The 22,290-nt window shown below is 36.0% G+C and overlaps 1 protein-coding gene across 2 annotated transcripts in view; it reads left to right on the plus strand.

The window, feature by feature from the left end:
- GRID2 (glutamate receptor, ionotropic, delta 2) overlaps nt 1-22,290 on the plus strand; it is a 716,811-nt gene that overhangs the window by 122,405 nt on the left and 572,116 nt on the right. For both annotated transcript variants that reach the window (XM_010001338.1, XM_010001346.1), the window contains exon 2: nt 17,556-17,711. In XM_010001338.1, the coding sequence (XP_009999640.1) occupies nt 17,556-17,711 (156 nt within the window). The remainder of the gene's footprint in view (nt 1-17,555; nt 17,712-22,290) is intronic.

Raw genomic sequence — 22,290 nt, forward strand, 5'->3', positions numbered from 1 at the left:
ACATCTGGAATATTGTGTCCAGTTCTGGGCCCCTTAATTCAAGAAGGACAGGAAACTCCTTGAAAGAGTCCAGCACAGAGCTACAAAGATGATGAAGGGAGTGGAACATCTCCCTGATGAAGAAAGGCTGAGAGAGCTGTGTCTGTTTAGCTTAGAGAAGAGGAGACTGAGGGGTGACCTCATCAATGTTTATAAATATGTAAAGAGCAAGTGTCAGGAGGGCAGAGCCAGCCTTTTTTCAGTGATGTCTAGTGGTAGGACAAGGGACAATGGGTGCAAACTGGACCATAGGAGGTTCCACGTAAACATCAGAAAAACCTTCTTTACTGTGAGAGTGACAGAGCACTGGAACAGGCTGCCCAGAGAGGTTATGGAGTCTCCTTCACTGGAGACATTCAAAACCCACCTGGATGCGTTTCTATGTGATGTGGTCTAGGTGATCCTGCTCTGTCAGGGGGCTGATGATCTGACTAGATGATCTTTCTGTCTCTTCCATCCCCTAAGATTCTGTGATTCAAAAAATTATATGTGCTCAAGCTCTGTGGAGATACTGAGCTGTGCTTTGTGTGTTGATAATTGTTGGAGAATCTGGGCCAACTGTCAAGGTCTTCCTGGAACCCACAGAGTTTTTCAGGTTTCACAGGAAACGTGTCATAAATAATCTTTCTGAACATTAGTTCTAGTTTCTCCAAGAAGCACTTGATCATATCGCTACCAAGACTATTTCAGTAAGTGAAAAGCTTAAGTAGGTGAAAGGGGGGGGTGGTTAGCCTCCCTGCAATGATTATCATGATTGCTTTCCCATTTGCTGCTCAAAAAACTCTTTTACAGGCTCTCTTTTTATCAAAATAGTGGATATATTTTTTTAAGAAGAGATACTATTTCCAGTATCTGAGACTAACCTGCTACGTGGCGTGCTTTGCAGTAGAGCCACAACACGCTCATTGAAACTTGGTGATACACCCCATTACTTTTAGAAGATGATATCAGGATTTTGATACAGTTGATAAAAACTGAATATAATATTCAATAATGAAAAGGCTTCAAAAAGCAGCCCAGTTCTTTATTACTTTAGCAAGAGTAGAATTGAAGATTGCAATTGATCCTTTAAGTGTTTTTGGAGACACAGGCAACAAAATAAAAATACTGCCAGTTAAAGGTGCATGGATAACTACTTACTGCTGCATTCTTAGAAAAAAAATATATTCTGGTGGAAGTTTATTAGGAGGTATTTCCCTTTTTGCATTTAAGAAGCGGTTATGGCTCCTATATCACACTTAATCATTATTTGATGATATTATTGTACATAAATTTTCCCATCTCAATATGAATTCAGGTATAATTTTTGTTCCTGGAATTCTCTCTAACTCATCTGCATGTTTCTGAGAATAAAGTAACCAAATATGAAAAAAAACATGTGCAAAAAAGACAAGTAATATGCAAATATATATTTGTAGTAGGAGAAGCAGTCATATGGAAGAATTTGGAAGATGTTATTAAAGGCAATTTAGGTTGAAAATTAAGAGAGATTATAATGACTCAGTAGCATAAATATTAAACTGAGCAAGCAAAATCTTGATGGTTTTAAAAAGATATTTTTTTTTTTTAATTCTTTAATATTATTTATTTATATTTTATTCCCTGTTTTTTTTACTTCTGGGTCCTTGTTCTTTGGGGATATAACTATTTCTGGAAATTGAAAGTCCAGACATGGACTCATATTTAACGGATTATATGCTGACACTGAGGAATTGTAATGAAATAGATTTTTGTCAGCTTTGTTATTCTTATGTGTTCTGGGGTAGAGCTATAGAGCCTTTAAATCCCAAATTACCTCTACCTCACCAAGTTTTGTTATACTTCTAGAAAACTCTTCCTTCATTTTGAAGAAATGATGCGCCATTTCTCTTTGAGGAGACGTTCTTTTGCTTCTTCACTGTTTTTCAGAGGCCATGCAAGCATGAGTATGCACAGATGAAAATTCTGTTTAGTGTTTCCTTTCTGTGAGCTTGTACGTGCGTTTTAATTTTTTCCATTAATTTCCATTTTTTTCATTAGTTTCCATTTTTTCCATTAATTTCATTTTCGTTTTTTTTCCCATTAATTTCATATTGCAGGCTGGCTTACTGCAGGCTTTAAAAATAACAACGTGATCTTTTAGAGTGGTGTTTTATTAATTTACCCTGTACAAATAGGAAAGGGAACATCCCTGCCACCTTACATAAAGAAATACTGAGGGATTTTCTAAACTAGCTGGAAAGCAAAATATGGTAAGTCATTCATCTTCAAGCCCAAGTAATAGTTTTCTTCTCAATTTTCTGCACACTTATTCAGACACAGAGAAATAAGATAAGCAGAAATAGAGACTAAAATCTTTTGAGAAAAAGTAATTATTCCAAAGCCAATTCATATGAAGGGGAATAGCCAATCTTATGCATTTAATGGGATAAAAATTACCCAGGTGTCAAACTTATGTCATCTACTGCAGCTTAGGTGAAAAAAAAATCATGGTCTGCATGTGTGCATTGTGGTTATGTTTGTTCTGAAGTAACCAAAGAGGAAAACTTAAACTTTAGCCAGAATACATCTTGGTTTCTGTAAGCATAGCTGATTATAAAGGAGTGCTTTCAAACCTCGCTTTTTCCTCCCTTGTAAGAAGTGTAGTAGTATAAAAATCCTTTGGAATTTACAGCCTTGAATCTTCTACAGGAGTCAGATGTGTGAACTCTGTTACCTATGGAACACAGTGGAACTTGGGGAGATCCTGCAATTTTCTTGTATCAAAAAACTTGCAAGAAACGCTCAAAATCAGTGCTCAGTATTTTTCTGTCTAAGGAGTTTAAACTATGTCCCATGAAAATGTCCCAACCACGAATACATGGTGCTAGTACTTTGCAGCAAACACATTTTCAGCACTGGTGAAGATTTTCTACTGTCTAGAAAATAATTGAAAGTTAATTGATGCAAAGGCCATGAGAGTAAAGAAGGAATGGGAAGAGAAATGTGGGAAGATTCTGTAGGCTAATGACTCATCTGACAGGGCTCTGTGTTCTTGTCGTTTCTTTAGCTCCTGGTGTAAATTTCAACTTATGCTTCAGGGGGTCTTGTTTTGGCATTCTGTTTTGAAGACCAAAGAGAAAAATAATGTTATCTCTATGTGGAAAAAAAAAAGAGAAAAGGGGAAGGGAGTGGGTGGGGAAGTGCAAATGCTTAGGTATGAATGTTGTGTAAGATGTTTTGTGAGTTTTATTTTCAACCTGTAAAAGGAACTATTAGGGCATGTTCCACTGGGATGACTAGAGGCTGGAAGAGAAGCACTGAAAGAAAATTATCTGTGATTCAAGAATCAGTTAAATATTTTTTGTTTGCCCTGTCAATTCAATGAATAATATTTGGTTTTTTTGTTTGATTGGGGTTTGGTTTTGTTTGTTGTTGTTTAGTTTTGGGTTTGTTTGTTTTCTTTGGTTGTTTTTTTGTTTGGTTGGGTTTTTTTCTGTATACTATTAGCTGGTTTTGAGTTTCGATAGTTTTACATTTTTTTTCAAGAGGTAGTTGAATTTTCCTCATGACACTGTGAATTAAAATCTACAGTTTGATTTTAGAGCTGTGTGTCTGAGTACAGACTCGCACTGCATTGGACCTGGAACACAGGATGTTGAAGAGGAGATCTAGATGTGAATGCTAGCTATAGTCCCATTTCTTCACTAAATATTCCTCTTCACTAAGGGCAAGTTTAGCATACATACTCTGTTGTCATACAGCATGTATGTAGCTCTCAAATCCTCAAGAGCATAGTTTTCCTCTTCCTCAGGAATTATATCTTACAGTAAACTTTACTTTGTTAACAGTAAATTATTGTAAAGTGGTGATCTAGCATAGGAAATAATGGCTTCAGTAAGAAAACCTCACTTTTACAAATGAGGGATTTGGAGTCATGCCTACGGCTGCAATTAATTCCTACAAATGCCCTTTCTGTTACTATTATGTACAGGATATTTAGATATCATATTTTTGCTTGGAAACAAGTCAACAAGAAAAATATATGTCCATAAAAATCTTCTAAGGAACCAGTTGTGTTTGGAACAGTCTGCTGGGAAATCCCTGTAGCTATGCTTAATTTTGCAGGGTTTTTACTAACCTTTGGTAAGGAAATCAAATGTTAGGACCTATAGATAAGAGACATATTAAGTGGAATTCTGGAGAAGCCTTGTGGAGTCATTTGGCAAATTAATGCAAGGTACCACAGTATACTCAAGGCATCCTGTATTAATTGGTAAGAATACATTAATAATAAAAAATTATGCATGAGTAATTAAGGGATAGAGTAACAATGACATTCAAAACCTGTAGACAAATTTTAAAGATTTGTCTAATCATGTGACACACCTGAAGGCAAAGTCGGTGTGAGGTAAATTTACTCATCTTTTCCTAAACCATACAATAACTTGATTAAGGAAGAAGGAACCAGAAAATCAAGATAAATGTATCTTCTGAAATATTTAAATGCAAAAGAGAGAGCAAAATTTGGATTCTGGAGTTGAATGCAATGTGTCCTTCTCCTTTATAAAAAAATTTTCCAATGTCCTTTATCATTCATAATTCCTATGTACAGTGGTCACTGCAGTTGTTTTCTCAACGTTGCTGAAGTACTTTATAAGAAATGTCTTTTCTTAAAATATTGAGCTGGAAGCGTTGCTAAAACTAAAAGTGCCTACAAGAACAATAGTGTGAAGGTTATACTTCTTGCTTGGTTTTCTCTGTGCATTCATCACTTGGGTACTTATCAAATGTGACAGAAAATAAAATGCACATTGTTTACAGGTGCTGTTCTACTGACTGAAAGAAAACAAAACCTTGGTCTGTTCTCAGGATGTTGATAACAGGAACTACTTTAGGTTATATTAGTGGTTAAAAAGAAAATACATTTTTTTATCATAGTGGGTATTTTCCTGATTCTTTTTTGTCACTTCTGTAAATTAATAAGAACATGTTATCATTATGATCTGCTGGCTACAACCAGCTGCTCCCAAAGTTCTTCTTTCTTACTTGGGTTGGCTACTCACAAACTTAATTTCATCAGCAGAGATCACGCAATAACAACAGTTTTTGTCTCTTCATATGTATCACTTCTGGATTTTTTAAAAATTATTTTTACAGTTTCTACAATGTGTTTTTTAAATGGAATATGTCTAATAACACACTATTTTTTCTTCTTGTTTTTTTCCTGCATAATTGTGATTTTTATTTTCTTTAGGTACTTTCTAGCTTTCAAATTTATTTTCCAATTTCAAGAACATTAAAATTTAAAAAAAAAGTCACTGGATGTCAGGTCTATTCAAGTTAAAACAATTTTCAAGACCCTACACACAAGATTTTTGTTACCTTCAATTTACAGCCACTTTACTTAAAAACAAACAAAACCCCTCCAAAACAAACAAAACAAACCAAAACCCAAATCTTTTTCCTATGAAATTTTCAGATGAGATGGGATCTATAATGTTAGCATACTTAGTATTATTTTAATATTAGTGTTCCAAGGTAATATATGTTAAATTATAGAAATAAAGGCAGGTACTTAGAATTCTCAGTTTTTTTATTAGATATTTCCAGTTTTGACAGGCTTCTAATTAGTGGTCATCTGAGCAAGTCACTGTACATCTGCTTAATATTCCTTTATCTCTAAAATGGGAATATACTTATTCGTTTTCATATAGCTTTATGTAAGTGGTTCTTGATAGGAGATAACTTAAACCAAATGTGTAGTTCCTGGCTGTATTTAAAAAAAAAAAAAAAAAGTTAGGCTAGTTCCTTAAAAATATTTGTGAACTTGGGATGATTTGAGTTTATAGCAACTCTGGAGATGGTGTTTGACACTATGCTGCATTTTCTTCTTCTGTAGTTACTTCTTTCAATGATAGAGCAAAATGTTATTGGCTTCAGGTTTGTAAGTAGCCAGCTGTATGGTACAATCTTAGGATGTCTTCTACAAATGGGGGAAGGCAGGAATGTTTGGATTGAAGAGGTGTCTGACACAGACACAATTTATGGAAATAGCTCAGCTGCTGCCTCACTGTTGCCTTTTAAGTTTGCTTTCTGAGAGCACAAAAATAAAAGAAGCCAGTGGAAGAAGCAACTGTTCTTTATTCATCACACAGCTTCTGTCTTGGAAATTATGATTTGATTTTACAGAAAAAAAAAAAAGTAAATGTACAGACATATTGTACCCTGGAAACTACTCTTTAGCAGAACTTGACTACATTTAATTGACTTGCAGTGAGGCTTTGAGAGCTCTAAATTTACAGATATTTCACATGGCAGAGTTATAATTTTGAAAGAGCTTTATATTACTGAATTACTGTAGGGTTAATAAAAACAAAGTGTGAAGTTGAATTGCAGCAGAGAATTGGAATAATTTAAAGCAGTCCTTTTTGGTCATGTTTGATGTGTCTCATGTAGAATGACATTAAGCTTTCCTTGTTCTGCACTTCTTCTTTTGTCCTTTCCAAAATAGATGCATCAGTACCAGAATTGATTGGGTGAAATTTTTGAATTAATAAGCCTAACTTGTCATAACTGTGACTTATATTCTGAGAGTATATTTTTTATGCATACATGTAAATTATGAGTTGTGACTGTAGAGAGTATTCCTCTAACATGAGTAAGAACTACAAAGATGATATGGCACTATCTTCTATAGAAAATGGCAAGAAATTTAAGTAATTAACATCTATGGTCATTAAGTCACTTTGAGCCCATAGCCCTGAATATTTGGAGAGCAAATTTTAGAGCAGTGTGGGTTGTCCTTTTATGAAAATTATAAAATACAAAGTTTACAATTAAAGAGAGCAAAATCTTTATGGAGAAGAAAATAAACATGTTAGTAGAAGCAGAGTAATTTGTATCCTTTTTTGGAAAGTGGCAGTTTCTTAGGGCATTTTCTCCATGTATTTTTTGTGTTGAAATTGGAAACATATTGCTTCCAGATTTGTTACCCTCTGTGTGACATAAGAGTGAAAGAGGTTACATATGCTAATTTTCAATTGGAATGTAAATGGCACTCTACAGGACAGTCCTGCCTTGGCAAGAAAATAAGGTAGATGAATATAAGACTAATTTGTTTAGTGTCTACCATTACCATTCAAAGAGCATGTTCATGTGTACATTTGCTGAATGCTGCTCCTTTAGCAGAATAAAAACCTGCTCTAAAGAATAGAAAAGTAAAGCTTTTTAAAAATGGATACGTTTCGGAGTCAGCTTTTGTGTTTTTAGACAGGCACAAAATGTTTTACAGTTTTTCACTGCTGTTTTCCCCCCTGTTGTTATTTAATGCTTTACTAAGGCATTCATAACACTACATGCGAGATGAGATAGATTTTCAAAAGCCCTATATTTAAATTATATCTGTCTGCATTTCTCTGATACCCAGGGAAGCCGTGGACGCCCACAGTGGCATTGGAAGTGTTCAAGCTCAGGCGGGATGGGTCTTTGAGCAACCTGCTTTAGTGAAAGATGTCCCTGCTCATGATAGAGGGCTTCAACTAGATGATCTTTAAAGGTCCCTTGCAACCCAAACCATTCTGTGAGGCTGTGATATGCTGATTCAGCTTTTTTTTTTTTTTTTTTTTTTTTTTTTTTTTTTTTTTCTGCGTATTTTTATATTTTTTTTTTTTTTTTTTTTTTTTTTTTTTTTAAGCCTGGATTTATATATTGTGGTGATGAAGAAATAACCTTCCTGTTATACCCTTAATGGCAATTTTTAGTGTCAACACCTATATTTCTATGCTGTAAGGTTGACTGTTTCGCTACAAGAAATTATTAAACTGTTTGGAACAAAAAGCTTGTGTAACTTTTGAAGTGAAATAGGAAGGAAAAAGAAGAAAAATGCCCTCAAGAAAAATCTCGCACTGTCATCTTTGCACCTGTTTGTGTATGTAGGCATATGTTTGTGTATGAACAAAATCTCTGGCATTTTGGTAATCTCATTCTCCACAAAGTTCAGCTGCTAGGGGAGTAAGGTGCTGCAGATGCTCCATGTCATAAAGATATGGTTTGACAGCAGTCTTCTCTCCATCTCTACCTACCAGTCTGCATCATTTGATTAACTAAAACATTAGTTTGTCTTCTGAAGTTTACGAAGCAGAATTGTACATAGAGACAGAGCACTGAGTATGTGTGGAAGACATTAAGCAGTGACAAATGCTTAACAACACTTTAGGGTTTTTTTAGGATACGATCATTCTTGTTGACATTGCTTTATGAGGTTTTCTTGCATTCACGATTAGGGGCTAGTAAAAATTACTAAATAAATGTATTTTTGAGAATGCAGATACTATTCAGCAAATTTATGATCATCACACTGTCTTTCTGTATGGGATATTAATAATGTGGCAATAATATCTACCAAACCAGATGCTTTTCACAGCTAGACCCCAACTTGATAGTTATGGATATGACAGAAAACATGAGAAGCTTCTCATTATTATCAGCTCATTTGTTGCATAATGAATGTGAAGTTATTATCGCACTAGTTAATCACCACATAAAGTTTATATTGTAACAGTGCAAAGGAGATGTCTTAATTCTTATCCTGTGAAAGATACAATGTGTATAAAATGTAGTGTTTATATGGTGATAATATTGTGCCCTGCTGCAGCTATAGCAGTAGGTAGCAATCTCCAGTGCCACAACAGGCATTTGTGCAGTATTTTTCCTTGACAGGCTGGAGAATTGGGTGGGGAGAAACTTAATGAAATTCAACAAGGGCAAGTGTAGAGTCTTGCACCTGGGATAGAATAACCCCATGTACCAGTACAGGTTGGGGGCTGACCTGCTGGAGAACAGTGCAGGGGAAAGGGACCTGGGGGTCCTGGTGGACAGGAGGATTTCCTTGTGCCCTTGTGGCCAAGAAGGCCAATGGCATCCTGGGGTGCATTAGAAAGGGTGTGGTTAGTAGGTCAAGGGAGGTTCTCCTCCCCCTCTATTCTGCCTTGGTGAGGCCACATCTGGAGTATTGTGTCCAGTTCTGGGCCCCTCAGTTCAAGAAGGACAGGGAACTGCTTGAAAGAGTTCCGCGCAGAGCTACAAAGATGATGAAGGGAGTGGAACATCTCCCTTATGAGGAAAGGCTGAGGGAGCTGGGTCTCTTTAGCTTGGAGAAAAGGAGATTGAGGGGTGACCTCATCAATTTTTACAAATATGTAAAGAGCGAGTGTCAGGATGATGGAACCAAGCTTTTTTTCAGTGATGACCAGTGATAGGACAAGGGGCAATGGGTGCAAACTGGAGCATAGGAGGTTCAATGTGAATGTAAGGAAGAGCTTCTTTACTGTGAGAGTGACAGAGCACTGGAACAGGCTGCCCAGAGAGGTTGTGGAGTCTCATTCGCTGGAGGTATTATTCCTTTGATATAGTAGTTTTTACACTAATTTTCTATTGAAGGTTCACTTAAGTTAATGGTAATGTAGGGCAATTGAGAAAGGGACTTTATTATTTTCTAGAATTGCTTTTTAAGTTGTCTTTGGTTATATGTTGTATAGAGAAAAAATGCACCTGAATAAATGCTTTTTTAATAGGACTCCAGTATTTTGCATTTTGCCCTCCTCTTCCTTTGCTCCCCTCCTCCTTGTACTGTCTAGTCAACACTAACCCCTCCCAAAAAGGGGTTTGCAAATGAGAGCTGTATTTTTAATTTTTAACGAGGCTCAGCAGATGATTTTTGACATATTTAATACAACAAATGGTACAATTTAAGTGTCAAATGGTGGTTTAGAACTTGTGAACAATTAGAAATGTCTGTCAGGATGAGCATAAAATAAATCAAGTCATTGGAAAGTGTTCGTGCTTGTGCATATGTGCCCGATGGATAGTGTAAATAAGGAGGATAAGATCTTACAAAGTCTGTTCTTTCCAGATGTGAACGTAATTCCCAATGACACTGCTGTGTATCCACAGTCTTGCAATAGAATTTTACAGGAAAAAAATTCCAATTGTGGATACTAGTACTGCAAACTGTGAGAGCAGTAATTATCAACATTTGTTTTGAACTGTATGGATCTCCAGCATCATTGTGGCCAAAGGAATTGACACCAAACTATCTCTAAATGTATATAAAATATTTTTTGTAAAGGTAACACAAAGACAGTACATTCCATACCTTTAGACTTGTGTTTCATCTTTCCTAGAAATTTTATCTTACTTGATAATTAATAGGTTTGACATACAATATCTGAAGCATTAACTCACACTTTGTGAAAGTCTGTTCAGAAAAAGCTGAGTCTGTGTTTTTTTTGTCAACCTGTTAAGTGAACTTAATACTTCTAATACTGGGCAGTATAGTCTAGAAAGAGAGAGAGGAAAAAAAGAAAAATAAAAAAGAAAAGGTGTAAAACAGTGGAATACTCTCCTGTAGTTGAATTGTTTAAAAGAAATTACTGGCTTCAGAAACAAGCAGAGCTATATTGGTTGGTTTACTGTGAGACTGGGACATAAAAGCCAACTGTGCTTCAGTTCAGAAGAATGGAAGGACTGTTTTGTGTTTAGATAACTGCACTTCTCTTCCTTTCGCTGTATTTGAAACAGAATTTGCATCTAGCAGTTTGCCAGATTAAAAAAACCTGTGAAGTTCCCCATTCACTGTTTTGTTTCAAATATTTCAAGTTAGAAAACAAAAAACAACAAACTGAAGGGATTGCTGTATCATTTACATGATATTATAGCCATATAGCTGGAAGAGAGTGTTAATTACTTGAAAAACAAACAGAAATGGACTCTTATTTTTATGGTGTAGCTCCCAGAGTAAGAAGAGGTATTTTCTGCAGTGGTGAGAGTAAAAGGTGCCATAGGAAACTGTCAGTGCCATATTAAACTCATCAGTGTATCTTACTTTAAGGTGTGACTTGAAAGAGATTATTTATATGCCTAAAGTTAGACTTGCGCATACAAAACATTTGCTGAATTTAGATGTCAGTAGGGAAAAAATGTGGAAAATTCCTTTGTTCTCTATTCCAGCTCTTTAATCTTTGATTTAATTGTTGTGTCCAACTAAAAGGGTAGCATGTCTAATTCCTTAAATGCCACTGACATACAATTTACTTGTATATGTCCACCAGATTGCAGAATAAGATGGCAAAATTGCAGGGAGAGTGGCTTCCCTTGAAAAGATGAGGGTTTTTTCATGTGAATGTGGGTTTGGGGTGGTTTTTATCATGTATTCTGATTAGATGTGAACTGTGTATTTACTAATTTTAATAATTTTATTATATTAAAAATCAATGCAATTGTGATTGATTAAAGAACGTGTTTTGGAGACAGCAGCATCCTGTGTGCAAATATCGATAAGGTATGGTTAACCACTGTCAGTGATGTCATGGAAAATGACATTGCTCATGGTGTGGCCTGGAAAAATACCAAGCCTTCTCTATCCAGAAGTAGACCTTTACAGAAGTCCATTGAAAAAAAAAAATGACAGTAGGCCTGATGCTTCTTTCACTTGAACGTTCTTGCATCTATGGGTGATCCAGAAACTGGCAAATACATTATGTTAAGCTGATTATTTTGGTTTTTTTACATTTCTGATGGTAACTAGTGAAAGATACGTGCTGATATGTTGTTCAGTTTCTTGAGCTGTTCTTGTAAAAAGTTGAGATATATAAAGTAGAAAGAGAAATCCTGCCTTTACATTTTGGTGGGTAGGGAGACATTACTTTCTCTGCAGAAGGAACTGGCAAAGGTGTTCCTAGGCCTATCCTGATGTCTCACTGTAACCATGGGAGCTGTGAAAGTCTTAAAAAATTAAAATGAACAAAGAAGCAGTGTTTTACAAATTCTTAACTTTGATTACATGCACTCTGGTGCCAAGATCCCTGAGGTGCAGAGCAGGAAGCCCCTGGGGACCAAAGGCATGAGGCTGATGACTTCAGACACAAGGGACTGGCTCAGCCCTGAGCTAGAGCCACATGTTGGCACTGTGTGAGCCAGCAGTGGTCCCCAAGGGCTGGGGGGCTTGATGGCCAAGCCCTGTGCCACTCCTGATGTGCAGTGTGATGTCTGAGGTAGCTGAGGACACACATGCTGGGAACTCCCTCGTGATGCAGAGGAGATGGAGGATTTCTGCTCCCTTTGTGCTGAAGGGACAAAAATGAAGCTTATTGTGTGCTTTCTAAAGGGTTTCAAAACCCTTTCAAGGGGCTTCTAAAACTTAACTTAGAAAAGTGATTCTGATATTTTATCTCCATTGACAAAATCAAGATGTGATTGCATTTATTTGACTGCTTATCAGTCAACAGAGAGACTTCACAGCAGCTCTGTGTCAAAAGTGAAATTTAGGGTCCAGCTGTATTTGTGCATGCTGAATACTGTGATTATGGAAGCTGCATATGCAAGGCAGTGCCTCTTTATATGACCTTCCAAATGCCTAACTGAGTGCAGTCTGACTTTAAAACATGTAAAGTCCCTCTTTTTCTGGTTGACAATAATTCCATTATCATGTAATTGGTCTTCTAAAGCTGTATGTATACATTTAGTCAGTCTAACGTTATCATATGCAGTAAAGCCAGGCTTTTGTCATTATAGTTAAAAATGAGTAGACTCTATTAAAATTTTGCCAAACAGGCACTCTTATGGTCTAGAAATAAGATGGGATTTTATTCTACAATGTATCTCAAGATCTCAGATATCAGACTTATTACTTTAAGCCCTGAGAAATTAATGACTTCTTCTAACCTAATTTCTTATGGGGGAGCTAGACCCGTGGCCTTGTTCTTATAGCCCTGCAGGACATCTCCAATGAGGCTTGCCATGAAGACTCAGCCCCCCCAGCTTCTTGTTCTCAGTGTTAACAGCATGGCCATCCTTCTCCCACAACTGTGCTAAGTTTCTCATTCAGATTAATAATATAATAGCAACAGTTGAGAAGACACAGCAGAATTGGATTCAGACGCTGGAATAGGCTGGAAGTATTGGTGGAACAAAGAATTTTTGTAGAATCAGCAGCTGCTGATAACATCTGATTGTTGCTCAAGAAGTTACTGTGTTTTACATTTCCCTTTTTTCTTCCTTTTGTCTCCAAACATTCCTGCACTTGTGAATTAGTTTATTGCTTCTGTTGGTGAGGTAGGTATGTGTGTGCAAAGTTATAAAGCAAAAATCAAATTTGTGCTGAAATTGAACTGTGGCCTCAATTTAATCAATGTACTTCCTCTTCTCTTTGAAACAAGGTACTTATTTTTCTGAGACTATTATGGGTCACTGAGGTCCAGAAATGTCATACTTCTGTAGATAATAAAATTATAATATTTGAAAACACTACAAGCAGTGGACTTTTTCCTTTCTTAGTCATCAGAGAGATGAACCTTGGTTTAAATATTTTCACACTTCATCCTTTTAGTCATGACATGTTTCTCTCCCTTTTTTATGTTCTCAGCTCTGATACCAGTAGACTGATAAAATCACTCTAGAAATAGCTGATAATGTCTTATTTGGGTTATATTTTTCATGGATGGGTCAGTAATACAAGTGATCTTTGAAAAACCTTTCTAATTATGTCATTGGTATTTAGTGCACTTATTGAATATTTGTATGATTTGGTCTATATTCATTTAAATTGACAGATTTCTGGTGACATAGTTGAGTATGAATGAGTTAGTTAAACACAAAGAATTACGTGCTAACCTACAGGATATTATTTATGTGCTAAACGTTTTTAAAACACCAGTGGAGAATTACATTTTTGCTATCCTCATCCAGATTCTGAAATAAAGCTGAAAGTAATGACATGCCAATAGAACAGGAGAGGGAAATTGTTGCAAGGTAGTTGCTGTGTCAGCATGTTGGCTCGTGTTGCAATCATGGGAATATTCCTTGAGTGTAGTTAGAAATTACGTATTTAGTGTGAGGCCTAGATTTCACCTGAGGTGAGCAGTAAGAAGAGTGAAGAGAAACCGAGAGCATCTGCTTTTGTATAATTTTAAAGAGGTTTTCCCTTTATAAATAATTTTGTTTCATAATTTTGTAGAAAGCAAGTGTCATGCTGTATCTCTAGGAATAATTTGCTTGTTCTCTGCCATTCATTACTTTCTGTAACATTTTTTCTTATAGCTGAAAGGGTTAATTTTGGAAATGCACTGCAACTAAGTTTGCAGTTATTCCAGTTGTCTCATTTTGCAGTCAAACCATTATGAAATTAGAGTGTATGTGGCCTTCATTATAGAAGTAATTCTAAAGTGTAGTACCTTTTATTTGTTCATTTAGTTGCTTGTTTGACTTTGTTAGTCTATGTTTGAAAAAAATAAGAATCAAAACTTGTGTGATTTTGAACCTCAGCAAGGAGAGAAAATCATACCTCATACAAAAGTATGAGGCCACATTTAAGCGAGCTGTAAACATCCAATAGACCCGTTTCACATCAGAAAATTCACTGCTGTCCACCAGAGGATGATTTTTTAAATCGTAGGAAAAGGAAAATATTCCAGCTATGTTAGAAGAATCCAAATAATTCCTTTAACTTTTTCATTTCAATGTTTTTTTCTTTAAGGAAAGAATCAAAAGTAATGCTCCCCCACCTATATAATGTGGAGACATATATAGACACATGGAATATAGTTGAAATAAAACCCAGGGACCTAAAAATCTGTATGTGAGAATAGAAACAAATTCAAAATGATTTGGGGTTTTTGTTGGTTTGGTTTGTTGTTGCTTTGCTTTTGGTGCGTTTTTTTAGTTTTCCAGTTGTATTTAACAACTGAAGTTAAACTTTGAGAATCAATTATGAAATGAAGTTTTTCTTATCACTGTTTGAATACATATGCTTCTGTGCACTGCCATCTCCTGAAAGGAACAGTGTCATCTTTATTATATCTTAAATGGCTTCTTGTGTGGCTAAGTTAGATACTGTAATTAATAAGTCCTTAGTTTCTGAAGGAAAACAATCTAGTTCCTGCTAGGTTGCTGTGAGAACTGTGGTTACAATATTTTTATGCACATTACCTATGTGTTTATTTGTTTTCCCATGAAGATTCTACTCCACTCGAGTGTGGGTTATGTCTTGTTTTTGTGAGGTATCAGATGTGTAGTATTGTTTAGAGAAGACATTTTTAAATTTGCAGCTCATCTGTGGAGCTGTAAATGAAATAAGTGCTTAGAGCAAAATGGGAGCAATTGTATTACAGTGAGAAAAGGCATTGTTTGTGAAGGCTACATGGAGTTTAGTTTAACTGGTTCCTTATCCATTAAGATGCTGTTGGAGGTAGGGTTTTAGTCAGGCTCTCAAATAGGAGAAAAAGCATAGGAGTTGATTAGGGATATCTGTGCCTGAAAGAAATATGAAGATTCTCAAGAAGGTTCATCTGTTGAGAAGCTTGATGCTGCATTGTCTTGAGAGCAGTTCTCTGCTGCCCAGGGGAAGGACTGTGGGGCTGAGGGGAATTTTTGTAATGTTACATGCTAAGGAAACAGTAGATAACTTGGGGTTTTTTGTATTCTCTAATGACCTGGAGTTTTGGGGCGCTAAAGCCAGACTTAGGATCACACTTCCCAGCTATAGAAGAGTAAGTGTAGGATGGAAGGTCTTTGTTTTGCCATGGTGCTCTGCAACACAGTCAACAGTCTATGTGCATGAAACCTTTGCGTCCTCACTTCCTTCCAATGTGGCATTTGTTACGGAATTACTCTACAGGAATAGAACTTGACTAATTACTATTATTATTATTATTTTCCAACTTTTGGGGTTTTTTTGCTTCTTATTTTTAACCTTGCTACTTATTAGCCATGTAAAATTGTTCTTTCCGAGGTTCATTAGCAATGTTTGCTGGCCTAGGTAATCAACATCAATACAGGTGTATCCCCAAGATGGAGCATGTATGGGTTTGGTTTTAATTGTTCCATGAGATTAGAAACAAAACATGTTTTAAGGTATATCATTGGACAAAGTCTTTTGTACCCTTATATGCTACCTGGATACACAAATAATTATCTTTTTGGAGAAGATTCAGGTTGCAGCATCTTGCATACAAACCCTGTTCTCAGCCGTGTGCAGCTTTGCTTTATGGAGCTAAATGAAACAAAGGAAATAGAAATGGAGGCAAGGGAGAAAATGAATGTTTTCAACTGAGATTTGCACAGAGATGACAGATGAATGAGGTAGAGAGGTAAAGAACAGCTGTTCCAGATGGCAGCAGCTTCAGAAGGGAAAATGAAGGAGTCAAAGTGGTCAGATTGTAGGAAGAGATGACACTCATGTAGGATGAGTGGTGCTGGCAGGGAGATGTGCATTGGAGGACAGTGGGAAAACCATGATAAGCTCTATGTACAAAGTTTATTTCTCTTAAAGAAGCCATTTTCTTCAGTTCTTTTCAGCACTGATTGCACGTGTTTACCTGAAGTGATGAGTGATCAACATTTTCTATCGTCTTTGGCTGCTTCAGCAGATACGCTTCCTTAGTTGAGTGTTATGTTGACAACGGACACTCCACGATAAAAAAACCTGAAAATTGAAGAAATTTTATAATAAGTAAATACAGTTTTTGAAAGTCTGTTTTTGAAGCAGCCTTTCTGTAGCATCCATCTTTTTAATCTTGAAAATATAACAGCCCTGAATGAAGGCTTTTAAACAATATAGCATTTCTCATAGGACTATATAGCAGTGTAATTTAAGCCCTCTCTGTATGATCAGTTCATACAAGAAGCAAATGTAAAATAATAGAAAATTATTGATGCTAAAAGTGACACTATAGTTTAAAGAAAGAAAAAAAAAACACTAAACCATCTGGATTAGCCTTGAAATTCTTTTTCAGTATCCCTGAAGAGTTGGCTGTGCAAGGTTTGGACACCCACTGCCAGCTCCTCCTAAGTTTAATGGTTTCCTGTTCATGATCCTCTGCTTGTATGTTTTGGAAAAAAAGTCAGAACAGTCACTTTCTGTCAGATTTGTAAGGTCAGAAATTATTTTAATTAACCTCTTAAATTTAATTGACTGACTTCCAGAGGCAGGGAGTTAGCTGGAGTGATTGTTTTAGAAATCCAATAGGAATTAGACACAAAATAGTTTATATCAGCTGCTGACCTGTCTTTTAATCGTGGTTGTCAATTCTATCACATTTTCCCAATGCTGTTACCCTTTTAGGCTTATTATTACCTTGTTTTACCTTTTTATTTTTTAATTGTCACTAGACATGATGTTAAACTTTTATCCTAGTCCATTGCAGTTATTCAGTGTGTTACAGCATTTTTGGGAAGGAAATTAGTTCTCATTTTCTAGCCATGTTTTTATGCAGATAATTTGTTTTGTGCTTAACTAGATTTCCCCAATATTTCTAGCTGGAATCAATGCTTCTATTCAATTTATGTTTTAAATTATGTCAAAATGTAGGAATTCTCTATACTGTTAAGCAGCTTCTGGGCTCTTCATTGAGAGAGCTGGGTTTCAGGATTGAAGGGATGATGTTATAGCATAAAATATGTCTTAAGTGCTTATGATTAATGCTTTTACATACTATAGGTGAAAGATGCAATGTGATTTTTGTTGTGGTTTTTTTTCTTTTTTTTTTTTTTCTTTCTCCCAGGGGCGATTTTTGATGAATCTGCCAAAAAAGATGAGGAAGTTTTTCGAATGGCGGTTGCTGATCTCAACCAGAATGATGAGATCTTACAAACGGAGAAAATCACATGTTCGGTGACCTTTGTGGATGGCAACAATCCATTTCAGGCAGTTCAAGAAGGTAATACCTCTAAACACATTTCCGGGTGTTGTTTTTGCAAAGACATGTAAAATACTACCCTGACACCTTCCTGGCTTGGTAAGAAATTTGAATTTTTCATGGGCTTCTTTTAACATAGATTATGAAATACTGCATTTAATTTTGGATTTAGCTGCTATGGTTTTTGTTGGTCCAGTGACTTCAAGCTGTAAACTTAGCTTTTTCCTATTTTGCAAGTAAAGACTCTTAAAAATGGTAGAAAAGACAGTTTGCATACATCTTCCCACTTTTACAGGCTGTTTTAAAGTTACTGTCAAACTGATAGTCCTTACTTCATGACCTCTAAATATGACTTTTCAGTTTCATTTCAAATAACTAGCAGCACTTAGTTGTAAAACCTAAGTTGTTCTGTGGATAACCTTTTCAGCACATACACCTGAAAGAGTTACCTGTTTTATGAGGAGGTATTAGAGATAACCTGATGACTTAGCCATCTATGTCAAATATGATTTTATATTCCATCCTTTGTCATTTCCCTATTATTGGACAAGGGATGAGGATGCTGCTTTGAGCTCCTGTGATAGCAGTAGTGTGGTAACAGGACTCAGTATTTGAAATCCCTCTGAACTGGATGAGTAAATTGCTGGTGTGATGGAGTGTTTGTCTGGAAAGAAATCCATATGAAGTCTTTAGAGATAGGGATTAAAATTTGTTTCCTAACCATTCACTATTTCTTTGTTGTTCTGGCATGCTAACTTCTGAGAGGCAGTTTATTGCAAGCATATTATAAACAGTTCTTAACAAGAAAGCAAGATTTTGATGACTTTGTGTATCCTTATTAGCTCTCTATTGACACTTAGGTATAACTTAGATTTAAGCAGCAAACTTCCAAACAATTGCTCCGATAATTGTGAAGTCAAAGGTCAATGCCTGCTTGGCTTCAATGGTATATCGACAACACAATATTAATGAAAAGGTCTTTAAATCTTATATGACAACTTTTTATCAGTGACATGCATAATTTTTGAGAATTTAGAATTTGTTTTGTTTTAGACCCGTGTAATTAGAAGCATTAGTCTGGGCATGGTAAGGCTGAGGCAGAAAAATAAGTGATTTTGAAAATATTCAAATTAGAATAAATTCAGTCTATTTTAGTCTTCAAAGACCAACATAAAAACTGAAGCTATCCTATATATTTAGCATCCAGAGGGGGGGAGAAATGGGTAAGTGAGGTCAATCATTTTACATACTTTCTGCACTGTTAGTGCTTAAGCTTTTTTTCCAGTTCATCTAGGTTGGATAATGTTAAGTGAGGCTCTGTGATTAACACTGACACTTAACAATTAATTTCTTTTATCATTGTGTTACAGCAGTTGTGAAATATTTCGCAGAATGATGTTTTAAGCAACCTATCTGTTTATTTCTAATGTATAGAAAGTAAGGAGTGTCTAGTGAAGTGCGACATTCTAAAGCAGTTAATGATCCAATATTTCAATAGTTAATTACTTAGTTTTTGGAAAAAAAATGTCATTTTTGAAAGTATCTTGCCATAGTCAATATTTAAAATGTCAATGGAGTTGATTTGGCATATATTTTATTACCACATGCTGGGGGTGTGTGGGGAGTGGAGAATATCTGCTGTGGTATTAATGAGTTCCACAAGGTGTTTGCCAGTAAAAACTGTTTCTTGTAAATGCATGGTCAAATACAGGTGCATGGCCAGCAAAGCCTTATATTCACTATCTTGTGTTTTGCTTGGTAAAGTTGGAGTGAAGAATGAAGGATGTGTCTTTTGCATGCATATATCTGTTAAATTTTGCTTGTTGAACTGTTTAAACACAGTAAATGTGTTTTATTTTAACTGTGTCTTGTTTTAACTGAGTATAGGCATAAGCTTCACTGTAATGTTTCAATTACTTTGCACCAGTTTCTTCCCTTTCTCATTTCCTCCACGTCATTGTATAACTTGCCCTCTGTTCTTAATCAGGTTTCTTACAAGCAGTAGCGAGGAAGAGAACCTCTCAAACTGTTGCCACATTTTTCATTATTTATCCTTTGGAAAAACACTTGGTCGTATATGCACTATACTAAACAACAGAAAAAGATAATTTTAATGCTCAGGCTATTACTGTATCCATTTTTAAAATAAATACTAGAATGAGGCAAAATTTAATGGTTTTAAAGGTGCAGGTTTTTGCATTATGCTCAAACTGGCTGTTTCCATGCCAGTGTGACCATTCCCTTGGAAGCATAAGAACACTGGTAAGAATCCAATGTGGCCTGTCCTATCAGGTAGAGCTGGGTATGCAAAAATTATTTATTTACTGTATTCTACTACTTTATTTGTATCATTTACTATATAAACTGCCTGAAGTTTGCCTAGTTTTAGTTCAGTTTGTGTTTTTTGTGATTTTTATTTTTTCTCATGTTGTCTAAACTAGAGAATAGCCTTTAAAAGAAGAGCTTTTAATTTTGGTAAAATGTTAATTTAAAGCATTAAATTAATAATAACTTTTAAATTGTTCTAAATTTGTCTAAAATATGCCCTTTTTAGTGAAGAAAGTTCTTAGAAAAAACTTGCCTAGGATTTTAAGTTTGAAAAACCAGGAAGTCATGAGTAAAGATCTGTTAAAAGAAGACATTATGTACAGAGGAGGTGTTTACAACTTTATTTTTAAATGATTTGCTAATAGACAACATATGTTATTTCTACCTTTTACTTCACATAATTAGCAAAACTAGTAAGTAACTCTCAAACAATGTGAATGGGAACACTCAGATACTTAATACTGATTTTGGGATGTAAAGATAATTAATTTGAAAGGTTTGACAGCTGCGTGGTACTTGCTGTTCTTCCCTCCAAATCTGTTTTTATAAATTATGATGCCCTGAAATGTCTTCCATTTGTATCTTAGAGCGTCTCATTAACCATTCTGGTTGGAGGGATGTGGCATGTGTTTTTATTGCAAAGCTAAATGGTTTTGTTCTAGAAGACCTGTGAACCACATGTCCCATAATATCTCTGGAAGTTCCCTTAAGGCCAATTTATAGGCGTATCATATTGCATGGAAGTAGGAGATGAAACTGAGTTTCTCTAAGTTAGGGAAGTTTTTCTCCCTTTTCATGTATTCTGTGACAGAGAGGGCCGACAGTGAGCATGATGCATACAGTTTACTGTGTGACACGTGTTTGTGTATCAGCATCGTGAGGTGGCATATCAGGATGGGATGAGGTGGAGGTTGCCCTGCAGGGTGGCAAGTCCAGGACAAGCCTGGTTGGTAGGTCAGGGTGAAGGCCAGCAAGGTGCATGGCTGGTTATGCGTAGCTCCAGCCCAACAGGCACAGGGCTAAGTTCACAGAGAATGGTTGAGACACATAGGTGGTATAGACCAGGTCCTTGCAGCAGCTGCACATTGGTTGCTGATGTGTATCACAGTGACATACACCTGTGGGAATATTCAATACAGTACATCGTTCCCCTCTTCATTTCTTCAATACAAAGTATTTCACAATATTTATAATACTCTTTTATGCGATGCTTCAAAATATTTGTATGCTTATGTGAGTGAGGAGTATTTCACCTGGATTTTTCATGCTGTGTCCACATGGGGTGCTAGAAAGAGAAGGCAGGGATTTGTTTACTTTGCGTAGACAATGAAGGAAGGTTAGGATAGTCAGCTTTTACATGGTAGCAAGCTGGTATTTTAGCACTACAAAACAAGGAATTAAAATGCTAGATCCATATGAGTGGCAATAGTAATACATATTCAATTAAACCTTGCTTCCTTTCTTGTGAGAGTTCAATTTACAGCAGTGTTTAAAGAGGGGTGGGATAGGCCTTCAAAAGGTTTTGAGTTCTACAACATTTTTAAACTGTAATTATTTTGAATATAGTCAGGTTTATATGTTTCTTTTTAATGGACTGTGTCTTTTTTCTTTCACTGGAAAATTCTGTTGAAATAAATACATTGCTTCTTTTGCTTGTCAGGAAATAGTTCTGTTCTCTTATCTTTGTCTTCTGTTGTTCTTTTTCTTACTTAAATATACTAATTATTGAAGTCTAAAATTTATGATTAAAAGTCTCCTGTTTCCTCCAGTCCTTGATTTCTCATTGTAGTATGATCATGGAGTTGCTGAATGGCTAAAGTGTAATATACGTTAGCCTGTGCATTTTTGTGGGATTCTCTGCTGAGTTACCTTGATAGACAGAGTCCTAAATCTCTGTTTCAATGCACCCCTAATGATTCTCTAAACCCTCCTTATCTTCTAAATGTTTCCCATGAAGTTGTATTCTTGCAATACTGATTTACTTATATTTGCTGGTAGGTTCTTTCCATGGATGCAGATATTTTTGTCCAACCTAATTCCTATCCCAAAGGAAGTGGAGGGAGTGAAGGCTTTGCTAACTTAAGCCAGAGCTAACATTTTAGTCCATGCTGATCTGCCGCTTTAGGCAGCACAGTTTCTACAGCCCCCATGCTGCCATTTCTACTTCCACACTTAGGAGTTATGGAGCAAACTCTGCAGGTGTTTGTGGTGCTCAAGGCATCTGCAGCATCTAGAGGGCTGTCAGAGCTCAGAAGGAATCATGTCCAGAGAT

This window comes from Chaetura pelagica, unplaced genomic scaffold (assembly GCF_000747805.2).
Source record: "Chaetura pelagica isolate M959 unplaced genomic scaffold, ChaPel_1.0 scaffold220, whole genome shotgun sequence".
In the NCBI taxonomy this organism is placed as follows: Eukaryota; Metazoa; Chordata; class Aves; order Apodiformes; family Apodidae; genus Chaetura; species Chaetura pelagica.